Here is an 18,062-nt window from a genome sequence, read left to right on the forward strand (position 1 = left end):
CAGAAATGGCTGCTAGAAAACGTTCAGCGGTTGACAGAGTGTATATTCCTGATTCAGATTCTGAAAGTGATTTTAGTTTAGATAGTGATATAGATTTTTCAGACTACTTCTCATATAGCGATGAATCTGATCATGATTCAATAAACTTGCAAAGCATTAGGCAGTGGTGCAAAATAGATATGAAGAATATTCCTCCTCCTCTTCCTCCATTTCCTTTTAGAAGAAATCCTGGAATTACTGTGAATATAGCTGACAATGCAAGCATATTGAGCTATTTTGAACTTTTTTTGACAATCAAATATTACGAATGGTAGTCCATGAAACACCAATAGATATGCCCAACAATCTATCAATAAAACATTTGAAAATTGTTGAAGAAAGTATCGAAAAATATTCCAATACAGATAAAAGCAGTTGTCCTGGAAGACCGAGTTCTACTTTGAACCCTTTGAGATTGACAGCTCGTCATTTTCCAAGCCACATACCACCTAACCCCATAAAAAGAGAGCCTCGAATACAGTGTGCTGTATGCTGTTCAAGAAAAGATGCAAATGGCAAAAAAATTCGCAAGGAAACACGAATCTGGTGTAAAGACTGTGAAGAGTGACTTTGCCTTGAACCCTGCTTCGATCTATATCATACTAAACTGCATTTCTAAGGTATTTGTTTTCTCAGTGCCTTATGTGTTCTAAAATTTTATACATTTTATTTTTTTATATTATGCAATAAATAAAAATTAACAGTAATTCAATTGAAATTTATTTTAAAAAGAATTATTTTGATGATAACATCTGAAATTAGTTTCTCTGGCAACTTAGTTTCACATGATAAAATCTACATAAAAAATATTTTCCAGAAAGAAAAAAATGCATTTTTCAATTCTCCAATATATATAGATTTGAAATATGCAATAAAAAAATATGCAATTTTTAAAGCGATTTCGGTCCAAAAATTGAGCAGTCAGAGGGTTAAAAGAGAATAATGAATAAAAAATATGGCAGAGATTTGATTACACGAAAATATCCAGTTCTGTAACCTTGATTTTGTTGATTGAAGTTTAATGAACAGAGATTTGGTTATAGGAAAATGAACAGATCTTCCTTTGCTTGATCAAACATAGTGGACTATGGCAGAGACTTATGGTGGACTATGGAAGTGAACAGCTCTATAACTTTCTTGTTGCATCGTTCTGTAAACGTTTCATTAATTGATAGTACTGCAGACAGCACATTTATCGGATACATTTTATATTGATTATGTTAAAGCTATATTTGTTACATATTTAATTTATAATAGAAATTATTTTTTTTATCAAAACTAAGAAGGAAATAGATACTTTTTAGAAGAATTAAGGCAAAAGTTTGAATTTCAATGCAATTTATTAAACCTTGGAAATTTCAGAATTACTCTGACTCCTTCTAAACATTCATAAATGAAGTTTGTTTCGTCAAGGAATATCAAACAGTTGCAGAACTTTAGAATAAAGTGTAAATTACTTATCACTGTTTAAAAATACCTTTCACTGCTACATTTTCGCAATTCCTCCATCAGGAAATCAATTTCAATGTTTTCACTCACGTCTGCCTTTATATCTTGTAAAACATCACTAATGGTCCTAAAAAATTAGGTAATTTGTATTTACAATAGCATCGACACTTAAAGTAAAACAAAAACATAGAATCGGGAAAATATAAAACAAACAGTAAAATTACATTCATTCAATTTAATTTGTTACATCGATTAAAAAACTAATAGTATAAAAATAAACTCAAACGTAGCAATAAAATATATATAATTCTTCAACTATTCAACAAGCGATTAAATATACTCAACTTAAAGCTATGCCGCCTGTTATACTGACCCTTCCATCTTAACGACCAACACATTAAGTCTTGTTTGTTATTCTATAGACAGAGTGTCATTTAACCGCCTATTGGAACATCCACACTGAACCATTTATTCCAAATATAGCATAGAAATTCAGACTCATTTTTTCATTTACTTGACAATTACATCATAAGTGTCAATAATTTACACCACATTATACAATGTTACACCAAATTAAATGGAAACACCTAACATTCCCCTTGATTGAAAGAGTTAACAAGATACCTAGATTGTAATCAAATTTGATCGTGGTTGAAAGATGGATTATTTTACATTAATAATAGAAAGTGTATATTAAACCATCATGCAGATATCAGAGAGATGTATGTTATGCAAAAGGATGGATTTACTTTATTCGTCAATTTCTTTTCAAAGGTTGCAATAAATTTATCAATCCTACTTTTCTTGTAGGAATTTTTTTAAACTTTACTTTTTAATTAATTCTTCTGAATTTATTAATTTGCGAAATATTAGTAATCATGGGCTCTTTAATTTTATTATTTAAAGTATGTTTTTGACTCTATCTGGATATATGAAGAGCTTAGTGGAAAAACTGGCGAATTGATAATTTAGCGAATGTGAGTAAATGAGCGTTAAAGTTTACACGTTCCACCTTTTTTTTTTTTTTGTTGCTCTTTCTTTGTCCTTAATATGTTTGTGAAGGCGTAACTCACAAAATGCTTAGGAGTCTATTCATTTGATTTGAACTTTTTTTAAAGGGAGATTTCAATGATTTCGTGCATAGCATTTGCTTGTTCTAACGAAGAATTGTTAATGTTTTTCCTTGAATATAATTTTGTTTGAAAAGATAAAATAAATATACATACATTTAGGCTTAAATTTCAACAACCTTAATTTGGAATGCAGAGTTTTACCAGCATGTATCGCTTTATGGCCAAAATTAAGTAATATTTGATTTTAAAAAACTATTCTTTTATATAGTGCTGATTGTGGTCTAAATATTATGACATTTGGTTAAATCTAAAGGTATTTCTGAAATTAAATAAAAGAGAATAAGTTTTAATACAAAAAATATCTAGGTACAGTTGTTGAAACACAAATTATTTTAAATTTTTCATTAAAAATTTACAGTTTCAACTAAAGCATATTAAATAAACACATTTATAGATGCATTATATAATAATTTATATACACATTTTAATTTATAAAAACGTTTCTCAAACAATTGTGGTTTTTTTTTCCATTGTAGTTAACTACGTGATCATGATTAGTTATGAGATTCTCATTTTTCTTCATAATTTAGACTACCACTTCACAAATTTTCGCCTTTGAACACTAATCCCCTCAGAGAATATGCTTTTCTTCTTTTTTTTTAAATTTTCAACTTTTCAGCTTTGAATGTAGAAGACAAGAGAACACCAGTTTAAAGAACAAGGCCACATTCACCGTCGAGAAATTTTTTTTTAGGCGAAACTAATCAGTATTTGCGCAAAATGGAGATAAAAACCACGAAAACCTCCCGCATTTAGCCTAATGCCAATGGAGCTTTGATATGTTTCTACTAAAGTATAATTTGTATCAGCAAGGGAATCTCTGCTAGCAGGGAGAAAAAAGATAGTTTAGCCATCCATCTATGTGATTCATTTAAATGCGGACTTAATCTGTTTCCATTGAGCCATGCCAATTTTGGTAATAAAAAAAGTTGTCATTAGTTTTGAAAAATATATTAATATGTTTATCATTTCAGATTTAATACTTACTATGTTAAGAGCGTGCATACAACTTAAAGATTGTAGATGAGCCCTTTCGTATTTTCAATTTAAAAATAATAATTCAAAGAAAACTTTTTGGTAATAGGATACTGATATTGATTAACTGGTGCTGCTTTAATTTGTAATATATATACTAATATACGCATCACGATACCTTCTATTAGTACTGGGGAAATAGGTTTTTCACAGCTTAAAACATGGGATGAGTACCGGAGAAAATTGTTGATTATGATGGCAATTTTCGACTATCAGGAGTTGGTCTTGAGCAATAGAATTATTACTTTCCCTTTGAAAGTACAAACTTCTAAAAACATCAGGAAGAGTAAAAAATAACCAGAGTTCCCACTCTTTTAACAAAGCAAAAACTAAGCACATTTAAGGACTTTTTTTTTTGTTGAAAAAATTAAGGACTTTTTTGAAAAATTAAGGATTTCTAATATAGTATGATTGTTTATCATCGAATATACATATACCACCAGTGACAGTACCAATTATTTACCGTGCTTAAAAAACAAACAAATAAATAAAAAACAGAAGAAAAAACAATTTTATTATAATGTAAGCACTGATATAATTGCATTAATTAACAGGGCTAGCGAAAGAAGTACCAAGCAACTTTTGAAAAACCGGTTTGGTTTCTTTAAAAAACATTTTTAGATTGTCAAAAGCACAAAAAGCACCAGGCACAAAATAACATTATTTTCAACATAACTTTGCTAAGCAAAAAAATTACATTTATTACCAGGGAAGTGTGTCAAAAACACAAACCAGAAGAAAGAAGGAAAAAAATGTATGTCGAAGCTGCTCAAGAGTTAGTTTTTCTGGTCTTTTTCCAATTATTGATTCGTAAAAAAATAAAAATTCCTCCTTAATGTATGGAATCTGACATTTCAAGCTTTTTATTTTCACATATATTTTTTTCGCCCTGCGCCTTAGCGTTTGATGCCAACCAAGTAATGTTCTAGGGTTGTTTATAGACTAGTTGTCAACAAGAAACTTGGCCATTTTTTCCATCCAAAAAATCCTCTAATAATGTCACTCAGCCTGTGCTTCCATTGAGTATCGTTGGAATTAATAGATTAAGCAATATAAATGAATATCATTTATTTAAATAAAACTAAAATAAGAGCTTCCCAGAATCAGTTTTTTTAAATGCATTTTACATCTTTAACATGCAATTGTAAATAGAACTTTTATGTATACATAAATACGTAAAAGTACTACTTAGAATTATACAGTTTAGTCCCTTTTGTATAACCTCCATTACAATGGCCCATATATATAAAGTCCTGATTGTTATTTCCTAGATACAATGCTTTTTTAATGTCCATTAGTATATCCGCACTTAACCATTTGTAAAATTAGTCCTTTCATTTAGAAAAAAACTTCAAAGCAAATATTTAAATCTCCGTTTTCTTTAATGTAACAATGTAATAAACAATAATGTAATAAACAATAAATGTTAATACACATTGAATCCCCTCTGAATGAACGAAGATTGGCAGAGGTCCTCTACATTCTTATCCAAAGACCTAGGTGGTAATAATTTACGGTCATTTATAATCATTGTAACTTTTTTTTTCAACGGTTACAATTAATTTGTCAATTATACTGTTTGCATTCACTTTTCTTGTGAAATGTCCACCTCATGCATGGTTCATATTAGAGTCAAAACATGTTGTCTTCACAGTTATCTTAACACATATTATTTATCAAAAATAGTAGCCTAGATCTAATATATATTCAACGCACTTTCATCAATAAAATATTACCTTAAAGGATATACAATATAGAAAAAATTTGCATTATTACCAATTTTCTGTCAGTCACCAAATAATGATTAAAGTATTGCTTCTTTAAAATTAATCAAATACTTTTTAGCTATGAGTTAATGTTTACAGTATGCTTGTGCACTCACAATATAGCAACCTATAAAATTATTATCTTCATTTTTGCTTGGATCACTAAGATTGTTATATTGAGCGTCGACTGTATGTGCAAATATATGAATAAAAATTTTGTTATTATCCTTTATTTTGTTAGTTTTCTCATTTCTATTAATAAGCAGTAGCATTGCTTTGAGCAAATTTATTATACTTCAATTATGAATAAATATTTAAAGAGAATTTTTGTGCACTCATAATTTAAGAACCTCATGCTAAAATGTCAATTTTTTCTTTGGACCATCGTAGTTGTATCAAACACTTTGCCCCATTTTTTGAAAGGGTAAGACTAGGTATAAAACAATTATCTACACTTAATATTACTAAAAAGAATGATTAAAATAATCAAATAAAATATGAAATTTATCAGCAAATATACTTTAAAAAATGATTATGCAAAAATGTATTGAGTCAATTATGTAATTATTTAAGTACTTTTCGCTTAAAAAATGATTTTAAAATCTTGACTGTAATATTGTAATTTTTACCAGGGGATAACTTCTTCATTATTGGCAGAAACAGCAGATTTCTTTACTTTCATCCACAACTTCATACATTCATGTATTTTATCACTGTGGTTTATCATACACAGCCCAATAGTCTGGAGTGCTTTGTCATACTTGAACAAACAGTTATATAAATAAATCAAGCTGTTTCTCATCTTCCATAAAGTAAGCTGAATTGATAAAAAATATACATACTCATATTAGTGCACATAAAAAATTCATCACAAAATTCAATACATACAATATTATGTACATAAACTACGAAAAAAAATTAAGAAAAAAAGGCCCTCATGCAATTTGATTGAACTCAGCTCGATTAATTCGTAAAAATGTCTTTTACCCAATTCAACATTTGAACATATTTCTCACATGACTGACACGGTAATTTAACATTGGCTAACTTCATTTGAAGTATTCTGGACCAATTGCAAAGCAGTTTAAGGAAGAGAGATTAGGGGATCAGGAAGATAAAAACTTGGTTATGATTGTAAACAAGCATTTTGTGACAATATTATGTAAACAATATGCTGTTTGAACATTGTTATACTAGTTTCTGATTAAGAGATGTAAATGTTTTGATTTTCTTATTAGGATTTATAAAGTAATTTTGGGATTGAAATTCAAAACTATGATTGGATCTTTACAAACAGTCACTTTTAATTCATATTTGATGCTTCTTACTTCGAAAAATAAATTGGCATTACATGATTAATTATCTTTTATAAAGAAATCACAATTATATTATCTCATTACAATTCTTAAACAAATGCTCTTGATACAGACTTAAGTTTTCTGATCTGGTTAGATATAATATTTTTAAATTGTAAAACAATTGCAAATTATTTTATAGGACATATGTTTAAAAAAATACTTTTATCATATAATAAAAATTTAAAATATATAATCGTAAAAGCTCACAACTTTTAACAAGGGGGATCTTAAAAATGAAAGCTCATCAATATTGTATTCAAAATCGCTTAAAATAATTATTTTAAATCAAAATAACAACTAAAATTCTATCTTAAACAACATATTTAAAAATAATGTAGTTAATACTTAGAAATAGTTAAAGAGCACTAAAAAAATAGTAGTTTGCAGCGATTCCTGGCAACTTTTTTTAAAGTTAATTTAGGTTAACGTTAGTTAGTAAGAAACACTGCTTTAACGAAACTAATTCCTTGAATTTGATGGGTACAAATCATCGCGGGTCCGTCAAAGGATGCAATGGAAATCAATCTGTGGCTGCAACTGAGCGTCAACAGGAAATATGTAATTAGAATTACGTATATAACTAATATTTAAAGTAGCCATCACGAAAAATAGATAATTAATCACTTCCGCATGCGAATGTACGCTCGTAAAACATTGATGTTATTTTAAAGGAAGGAAACATATTTACGATGCATTTTAACTTCTTAGAGAAAATAAAAGAACTTCAAACAATTAAAAAATTTTGAAGTATATTTGACAAATTTGCATTTCTTAAATTAAATAATCGCTGTCAAAAAAAGGTATAAAAAGTTGAATAAATTTTTTAAAAAATTAATGTTTTGGAATAACAAACTGGCTCATGTAAACATAAATCTTTCTTAATTATTCCATTATATTTAACGTAAGTTCGTCTCTTTAAAGTAGTAAGTAAGAAGAAAAAGTATAAAAAAATAATAAAAATTTATAATACTCTGTATATATGCAGTGAAAAAATACAAATGATAACATCTAATATATAATTTTATACTGCTTCTAAAATTTCTTTCATTAATTTAAATTAAAGTATCTTTTTCATCAATGCTTTTTGATTGCTTAACATGATACACTTTAGATTTTATGAAGAATCAGTTCTATAATTTCATCATAATGATACTGACTGAACATTCAGAAGACACAACAACAAAAAATTAAAATAGTCATTCTCTACATCATTTCTTTTGGTAAAAGTCTTACACATTATTCAAGCAATAATTTTTTCAGTATAAAGATACTACATTTTAATCTTATATACATTCCACATCATTCGCGTGCAAGAATATATATGGAATATCTTTGGAAAAAAAAAACATTTTTCTCATAAAACCACTTATTTGTTCAAGATTTTACACTTTTTTATTTTTTAACTTCATATTACATACATACGAATCAAATTTTGCTTTAAAAAAAATTAAATGAATTTTCCACAAAAAGAAGTCAACTGAACTTGTCATTTTGAAGTATATTCAAACATTTAAAATTACATTTTTCTCTCTTCCGACATCTTAAAAGCACTACTGTTTTTAAATAGTTCTTATTTAATATTTTTATGTAGTATATAAAAAAAAAAGTATTATTGCCAGTATTCTAAAATTATTCTTCGTGAATAAACCATTTTTAAATCAGACAATCATTTCCCTATAAATGAAAAATTCAAATTGGATAATGAATTCAATACAACGGGAATAAATATAATCAACAAACCATTATATTTTCATTTTCATCCATTAAATCAGATACCGAAAATTTTGTCATCAAATCAGTGGCCACTTCCAGGAAAAAACAACTTTCATTATAGTCTTCTGAGTAATAGAAATCATACCCCAAGCTACTAACAGCAAAGGCTTTAAGAGAAAATATAATATGGTAATAGTATAAGCTTAAAATGTTATTACATAAAATAAAAAACAATGAACAGATTTGTTAGGCATCTGCACCTGATATTTGGCAATCTTTTTCTCTTACCAACTACTTATAGCACAATCTTAATCAGAATTAACACTCAAATTGGAAAAAAAACTCCCTGCATTTTCCCTGTACATATTATACACAATATATTAAGAGGAAACAACAATTACTGTGCTCTTTTGTGAGCTATATTAGGCTAACTATATTTATTAGCTTTAAATGCTGGAAAAACAGATGAACACACTTAAATAATGCTATAGTAAATGAAATAGTTTAGTATAGCTGAAATATCATGGTTAAATATCCCATAGATTACACTTTGAGTGGTCACCATTTTTTAAAAGATAAAAATAAGAAACCAAATTCCCTGTTAATGGTGCTGTTTTTGCTGCATAATGAAAATGGAATAGAAAATTACAACCCTAATAAATTCAAAGTTCATTTGTCTTACGGTACACTAAACATACATTTCATAAATAATTACAGATCTATATCAAGCACTAAGACAACTGCCTTATTATGCGCCTGCCCCCCATGTCAAAAACAGAGTCAAATATTGCAATCCTACAAAATTTGAAATTCACTTGTATTACCATCAATTTTAAGCAACAGTGTAGGATATGTCAGACGAAGGCACTCAACTTTTTTTTTAAAAAAAGCATCAGCACTTCACCTTTAAAAGACATCAATTTTAACATTATATAAATTAAAAAACACTGTAGATCAATAATGAATCATTATCCCTAAGCAACAAATTAGAAAAGAATCTGCACCCATTTTACGTAACAAACACACTTTTTAAACATTAGATAAATTAAAATATACTGCAGACCAGTAACAAATTATTACCCCTAGGCAGCCAACAGAAATCTTCAAGTTAAACACATTATTCATTAGAGCAAAAAAAATTGCATAGCATTTTATGGGAAAATGGAAAACTGAAATATTTTATCGCAGGGCACAAGCAGCGGAAGCACCTAGAACGATCGATGGGTGCCATGGTGTCCGCGGGCATAGGGTTGGGAACTCTGCATTATTCATTAGAGGAATCCACAAATAATTAAAATCTTTCATTTGACGACCTCAGGATTGATTATACCAATCCACAAATAGTCATTATCAAAAACACACAAAACATTACAAAAACTACTACCCATATAAAAACTTCAGTTTCTGGATCAAACTCTACATAAAACTATAAAAAATTTACTCAAGATCGCCATCTCCAAAAAACTTTTTAAAAAACATTCAATAAAATCCCTCAATAACTTAAAAAAACTTTTTTAAACTTATTCAAACTCGCACAAATGTAGGTTAAAATCACTTTGTAAAAACAATCTGTCCGTAGAGAACTAACATCACAAAACTTAATTCTGAAACCAAGATTTAGTTCATTAAATTCCAAAATTTAATAAAAAAAATATAATGTAAGAAAACAAAACACCAATAAAACATTTGTTGAATCCATCATCTTCTCCTCCCATTTATGCAATGTATCAAATCTCAACTGTTAAAACTATCTAATTTCTTCTATCTGCTTAATTACAAAACCCTCAAATATTGCCTAAATGTCAAATCTTCAGCTTTAATACAATCATTTTCTATGTCATTCAATACATGCGATAATTGTCAGCTTGATGATGACTATGTTCTATATATATATAACTAAAACCAAATTACTATTATCTATCACCAGACTTAGTGATAGAAAAAAATTGAGAAAAACAGGGGCAGATATATCCCATATCTATACAAAAAGCAATGAATCACAAGAACCAAGTGTTAAACATCGTAGCTATGTACTCTAGCCAAGTAAACTCTACTAATAGTTTGAAATCTCCATATTTTAAGAATAATTTTACTTTCAATTAACAATTATTTTTCTCTTCATTTTTGTGTCTTTTGGCATACGTTTTAAAAAAGCTTAAAAAAAAAAAATAATAGCTTGATATTTCCATAACCTTCATGCAATAAAGTTAGTTTTACAACAAATCAACAATTTATCAATATTTCTAGTAATTTAAGCGTGTTTCTTATGCTCACATTTAAAAAAAAATTGCATTTAACAAGCTTAACTATACATATATTTTAAATTCTAAAAATAAACAAACAGAAGTAAAGATAGTTACCAAATCTAGAATGACCTTTCCTTGATGGATAGCTAGAAAACTTTAATTCTAATTTGGAGACAGCATATTTGACAAACCTTTGCGCAATTAAAATAAGCTCAGACTTTTTTGCTGCACCTAGAAATAATTTCCACAAAATTAAACATTTGTATTCCAGCATCAACAAACTGAATTACAAAACAGCTGAGCAATTAAAATTTGCTACTTTCTTAATTTATAAATATTTCATAACATTAAAAATTTTTATTTGAAAATGAATAAGAATCATCTGATCTACAAAACATTGAGCAATTAAAATACACTATATCTAGATATAGGACAGTAAGAAAAAAGTTATGTAACATAAATAGCCTTTTTAGTATGAGCCTCCATTACAGCGACCTTCGAGTAACATAAACACTTTTCTTATTTTAACCCTTGCAGCAAAATAACTTGGGAACTCATTGGGCCAATATTCACCTATATGGCTCCACAAGGTTTTAAAGGGCCATTATTTTGCCAGCATCACCCGATATTATATAGCCACTATTCAGCCAATGTTTACCCTATCCAATCATCTGATATTTTATTGCCCTTATTCAGCCAATATCGGCCATTAACAGAATTGTTAAGTATTGCCGTTATGCAGCCAATATAAACCCTACAATTGTTCAGATATTTTATAGCCGTTACCAACCAATATAAACCATAGATAAAAATTGTACAATTCACTCGATAATTTAAAGTGGTTATATAGTCAATGTGGGCCCTCTATACAATGGTTCAATTCATCCAATATTTTTTAGCCATTATTCAGCCAAAATAGATCCTATTTAAAATTGTATTTATATAAAATTATTTAAAACTAGGTCTTAAGACCTAAGTGGTTGTAATTTTTAGTCATTAATAATCTGATACTGTCTTTTCAAGACACACAATAAATTTATAAATCATACTTTTCTTCTTTGCACAGTTGGCAAGGTTTAGGATAGAATGGATTAATCCAAGGTTTAAACCGTCCTGTCTAAAACCTCTTTGTCCAAAACACTTATGTTCAAATTATGTCACAATTTAAAAAAAATAATGAGAAAAATATAAAAGATTAATTTTTAAACAAGAAACAAAATGAAGACAAGTTTATGTTTTATTAAAAAAGTTTATTATTATTTTTAATATTGCATTATTTATCCTTATGCAAAAACATAATTTATCAGTATTAAAAGCATATTTAAAGGATTAGGTATTTACTTTTGTTATTGGGGAAATGAAGCATCTTTAAAAGTTATAAAATTTTTCTTATTATATTACAGATTATTTTCCTTTAATAATTTAAAGTAAAAATATCAAATATTTACATGTAATTATTATGTGTACAATGGTTACACATAGGAGAGAGGGGGGTACATTTCAACATGGGGCACCTTTCAACAACTAGAATTTCTGCCTTCTAATATTGCTTAATGATTCGCCAATATGCCAGACAATAAGCTTTAACTATGCATAACTGTTGACATTTAGTTTTAAGCACTTTCTTTTTACCACTGTTGTGTTACTCTGTGGAACATGTTTTAACATTCCAAAAGTAAAAAGACAATTTTGATTTTAAAACTGTTTATCTACCAGTAATCTTTTAATAAAGTAGGTGATATTTATTCATCTGCTAGTTCATTTAATTCTGCTTCCAACTGTATTATTTATTATTAAAAAGTCTTTTTCAAAAGTGGTTGATAATACTTTAACCAAAATGTCTGTACCAGGGGCAGATTTCAACAGAGCTTAGGGGGCACATTTCAACAGTGTTAAAAGGTGTCCCAGGCTTATTATTTTTTTGTTAAGTAATCTTGCAGAAGTCATTAGTCAGCAAAAAGCCCATTAATTGCGGTTGTTATATTTAAAATACTCAACTTTTTCTGTAAGGCATTATTCTAAATATTTTGAAAAACATGTGAATGTGTTCAAGGAAGCATGTTTGTAAAAAAAAGCTTAAAATCAAGATTCAGTTTGTTGCATTGTTGTTGAAAATAGAATTTATTTACAAAGAATTCATTAAAAGCATCAATAAAATAATTATTTTAAAATTTTATAAAAATATTCAAGAAAATTTAATTTAGAATGAAAATAATTCAATTTTAAGAAAACTGAAAAGTTTAGAGTGTAACATTATATTTAATAAAATTCTCAATTCTGATATTTTACCTTCTTACAATTTATAAAAATGTTGCGAACATATAAAAAAAAAAAGCAATCTAAACCAGAAGTTAGTGAAGAAAGCATTGAAAAAGCAATGGAAGCTCTCAGAAATGGTGCATGTTTAAGAGCAGCAGCAGACTTATTTGGAATAGACTTTTCAGCTTTATTTTATTAATTAAAAAAAAAGAAAGTCAAATAATTGTTTGGTTGGTGAAACCAAACAATGTACAACTACTAACACAAAATGCTACAGTTCTAAATACACAAGCCAACAAGTTTTTGATGTCCAGCAAGAAACCCTGCTTTGTGAATACATAATTACATGTTCAATTCTCAATTATAGTCTAACTTACAGACAAGTTCAAAAACTTTCCTATGATAACGCAAAGTGTTTCAACTCCAAAATTCCTAGTAGCTGGGACAAAAATAAAACATCTGGAACTGACTGGGTTAAAGGTTTTATGAAATGTCACCCACAGCTTACTTTAAGAAAACCGGAAAACACCAGCTTTGCAAGAGCTATAGCTTTTAATAAAGAAAATGTTCAAGAATCTTTCAACAATTATGAGAGAGCTCTTAATTCTGGTCATTTTGCAGTGGATCAAATATATAACTTGGATAAAACTGGAGTTTTAACATTTGTTCCAGCTCCAAATGTTGTTGCCAAGCTAGGAGCTGGTCTGGTGAGACAGTTTCTGGAGAGCGAGGAAGCATGATAATCATTGTTTTATTTTCCAGAATTAGTAGTATAGAGGATATTAGTAGTATAGAAAGAAATGACATTAAAATGAAACTGCTTCAACCAAGTTTAAGCTACGTAACAGCTCGAGCTGTATTTTTCATGACATTCTCCGTAAACTTTGATTTTAATAAAGACTAAATAATGTAGAAAAAATCTAAATCAATCCAATATGTTCATTCATTATTATTATTTTATGAGTAAAGTTAATTTTCCAAAATGTATGATCTTGTTACGTTCTCTTCAGTTGTTGAAATGTGCCCCACCACCCGTTGAAAACTGCCCCCCAGGAGGGGTAGATTTCAACAAAATACATGGTTCACTAAATATGTAAAATTAGGTATTTTGTCTTTGGTTTAGACCTTTGGAAAAAATTGAAAGGTTACCTAAAATATCAAATTAGTAAATAAAAATTAGAACTTAGATTTTGAAAGTAACAAAACTTCGAAAATAATTCTTAAGCAAAAACTGTTGAAAGGTGCCCCCCTCTCCCCTATAAAATTTTTACCTTTTAAAAATGTTCAAGATTTTTGACAGTTTAAGACAGTAAAATCCATGTGTCTTGTCCAAAACCAGTTTAGGACGTCCAAAACCCCAATCCTGCTTGAAAATTGTATTCAGTCTTTTTCTGTGGTTTATTTTGTAGTTAAAACTTGTGGTTTTTGCTGTTATCTTGAAGTATGTTATTAATCAAATATGGAAGCCCAAACAAGCATATTTTTAATACATTTTTCAACCATTTTATTTTAGAGGTTTTTTTGGGTATACATATTCATGTAAAAAAAATTTTTCAATACTAATTTTTCTGCTAGCTACCAAATTTTTTTGTGTACTTATGATATAATGAGCTCTCATAAAATGTTACCTTTCTGCATGGACTACAAGGGTTGTTATACCTAGTGTACACTGTATGAATTAATAAAAAAATTTTGTGAGCTGCAAATGTACTAACCATTTTAAATTTAAATACTGTTTCATGGGGGGGGGGGATTTACAATTTAATGCTAATCATAATTAATTTTACATTGTTAAACTTTCAACAGGATATTCAGCTTGTTACCAATAGAAAAAAAAAAAGAAATATAGCACTTGCAAAATGTTAAATTATCTAGGAGTAATGAAATATTACTAACAAAGTTAATAGAATTATCATATAAAATAAAACTAGTAAGGCAAATAGGAAATGCTTCGGTAGCAAAATTGACAATACAAATTTTAGTTTTATTGTAACTTTAAAAAAGCTAAAATGACAGCTAAGAAAGCTAAGCTTTTTTAGCTATCATTTTCGTGGGTATGGTCATTCTATAAATAAACTGCCCTACTCTTTTTAAGCACCCCTTTTACATTCGTTGCCTTACTACTAGAATAAAACTTAGGCAATAAATTTTTAACATTCTGTGACATTTATAGAATCTTCAAAAGACTTTACATTTTTGGTTTTCAATTAATTTCAGAAAGAAAGAAAAATACAGTTTGAATACCAAATTGGCTCATTTGTTCATTAATTGTTTCATCGAATCAACACTATAAAAGTTTTAACAATGCAAAGCATGTTCAACTTATAATTATTACTTTTCCAGAATAAAAAATAGAAAATTTTTTCAAATTCTCAAATGTTTGTAAAATTTTCTAAGTCCACAATATTTCCCGATATTTCCAGTGCATAATTTATTTTTTAAAAAAAATACATAACATATACGAAATCGGCTAATTTGTATAATCTAATCAACACTATAAAAGTTTCGATTAAGCAATGTATATTCTCCTAATAATTATTACATTTCCAGAATAAAACTTAGACAATCAATGTTTACAAATTCTCTGATATTTATAGAAATTTCAAAATCCCTGATATTTTCAAATATTGATGGACACTCTGTGGGATTAACAAGCACATCCATTATGTGGCAAAAATGAAACAGTCCGGAATACCTGGATGAAGAACTTATGCTCTGGATGTAGAATTTATTTTAAAATATATCAGAAAAAAACTAAATTAAGAACAACAGCAAAGTGTAGAAAACCATTTACCTTCCTCTTTCTTTATTAGCAGTCTTAGCAACTTCACTAAATTACTAGATATGGCTGTATCTGCAGTTAAAGAAAACATATACAATTCCTTATAATGTGGCAAAGACGGCATGTTGAGATAACAGCGACACATAGCTGTACAAAACTCAATATGGGCTTTAGGCATACGATTTAAGTTTTCTTCATTGGATTCCAATTCAAAATTGCTATTAAAAATAACTTGAAAGGTAGAAAGAGTGCTAGAAAATAAATCAACTTCAAACATGTTTTCACATTTAAGTTCAGCAACGAGTTTTTCAAACTGAGAGAGTTTCGTCTTCAGCAGCACAGAGTTTTCCCGTAAAACGAGAACTCGCAGTATGTGCCTTAAAACCTCACAACAAATTTGAACAGCTCTTTGCTTGGAGTTTTTGGGAAATTTTGTTTCTAAAATACCAGAAATCCAATTCAGGAAAAAGTGACAAGTAGCGACATCAAGTTGAAAGAACTTCACTATAACTTCTACGACTGACGAGAGAAGTTTCAGAAGATTTAAGCAATCATTGAAGTCTGACTTTTTGAGATTTATTTGCTTACTTATAATACTTAAAAAATCTATCAACTCGGAAGAAGTATCTGGCTTGCAGTTTTGAAAATATCTTTTCAGAGTTGGTGGAAGTGTTTCAAGAACTTTTGTAACATTATGTAAGACTTGCAGCTCAAAACATTTGCACCGTAATTTGAATGCAGTGGCACAATTCAGGTTTTTCTCAGCTTCTAAAGATTCGTTCCAAAGACTTGCCACTAAATTACTTATTATTATTGTTAAGTCCTCCAATGAATCTGGAAATTTGTGAAACAACTTCTGCACACACTCAATGCAAGCCAAAGCACCATCATAGATAGCCTGAAATATAAAGAAAGTATGAATGCACAACACTATGAAATCGAAACAAATTTGACATATGATACAAAAATAACACGAACACATAAAAAATGGAAATATATTCTACATAACATAGAAACATATGAAAAACAGAAGCTTGTTTAATCACGGCACAGAAATGATATACATTATTAAATACATAGAAATGTAAATAAAATTTTTCAATATAATTTATTAAGATAATTGTAATACATAGCTGCCAACATGGATCAGAAAAAATCCAATAGAAATAATATAAATTTGATAATAACTATTGCATAATATAACAAATATTGTACACACATGGAATTTTAGGGATTTTTAGGTCACTAAAATACAATAACATTATTACACTAATAAACTATAAATGGTTAGCAATAATTTCCATTTATGATTACTCATAATTTTAAATAGTAATAGACATTTTATCCATTAATAAGATTAATTCATCAAAGATTTACTAAAATTATTAAAGATTTATAAAAAAGATTATTTATTAAAGATTAATTAAAAAAGGAAGTTGTGAATAAAAATAAGTTAAAAATTTTAGAACAAAAAAAAATTAAACTGATTAGGATTCATTATGTATTAATAATACTTATTTAAACATTCAAACAAGCAATAAAATGAACAAAAATGTTTTGAATAAGGATTTTTTTTAGGAAATTTACTCAATTTTATGGAATTTTCAAAAATGCGCAAGTAGACCAAGAGAAACCGGCAAAACCCAGTAGAGTTGACAACTATGGTAATAACTCATTTTTATTATTATTTAAAAAATTATTACTAATTCTTTAATAACACGAGTCAATTGTTTAAAAAATTTTTAGAAATTATTAATAACAGTTTTTATAACACATTAAAAATATTAAGGTATGAAAAAGATTATCATTCATAAAATAATGAATCACCCACTATACAATAAGAGAATACTCTATTTAATAATGAAATGCTACAAATAGAATAAACAATATTAGGCATGGGGGGGGGGAACTTGAAGTAATTTCGGGTTCACAAAAACTATGCAATTAGATAACAACACACTTGATTAAGTAATAAATTATGAAATAAGGTTCTTTTGATGGAAATTCTTAATTTGCTTTATGATTGCTACTTTAGACTATTTTTATTCAGTGTTTCAAATAATAGGAGACAATTTATTATTCATGAATATGCTTATTACATATTTTAATAATCACTTTTAGTTAAACAATAACAGATATAAATAAGCAAATGACACCCTATAGCTTGTATAGACTCGTGGTGGTAGTGGTGCTACTATGGACCATCTGATGAACCTTCTCTGAAAATGTGTGTAAGTTACTAATATATCACTTTTTAGGATATTTATTTTAAAAAATTTCTC

General features: G+C 28.1%; 1 protein-coding gene across 2 annotated transcripts in view; it reads right to left on the bottom strand.

Moving 5' to 3' along the window:
• Positions 1–18,062, bottom strand: part of Sse (extra spindle pole bodies like 1, separase) — an 88,099-nt gene that overhangs the window by 62,638 nt on the left and 7,399 nt on the right. For both annotated transcript variants that reach the window (XM_071186488.2, XM_087152516.1), the window contains exons 4-8: positions 15,793–16,678; positions 10,854–10,970; positions 8,521–8,660; positions 6,052–6,239; positions 1,517–1,615 (exon numbers count right to left, since the gene is read on the bottom strand). In XM_071186488.2, the coding sequence (XP_071042589.2) occupies positions 1,517–1,615; positions 6,052–6,239; positions 8,521–8,660; positions 10,854–10,970; positions 15,793–16,678 (1,430 nt within the window). The remainder of the gene's footprint in view (positions 1–1,516; positions 1,616–6,051; positions 6,240–8,520; positions 8,661–10,853; positions 10,971–15,792; positions 16,679–18,062) is intronic.

Source organism: Parasteatoda tepidariorum, chromosome 9 (genome assembly GCF_982258835.1).
Source record: "Parasteatoda tepidariorum strain Cologne lab strain chromosome 9, Ptep-v5.0, whole genome shotgun sequence".
Classification (NCBI taxonomy): Eukaryota; Metazoa; Arthropoda; class Arachnida; order Araneae; family Theridiidae; genus Parasteatoda; species Parasteatoda tepidariorum.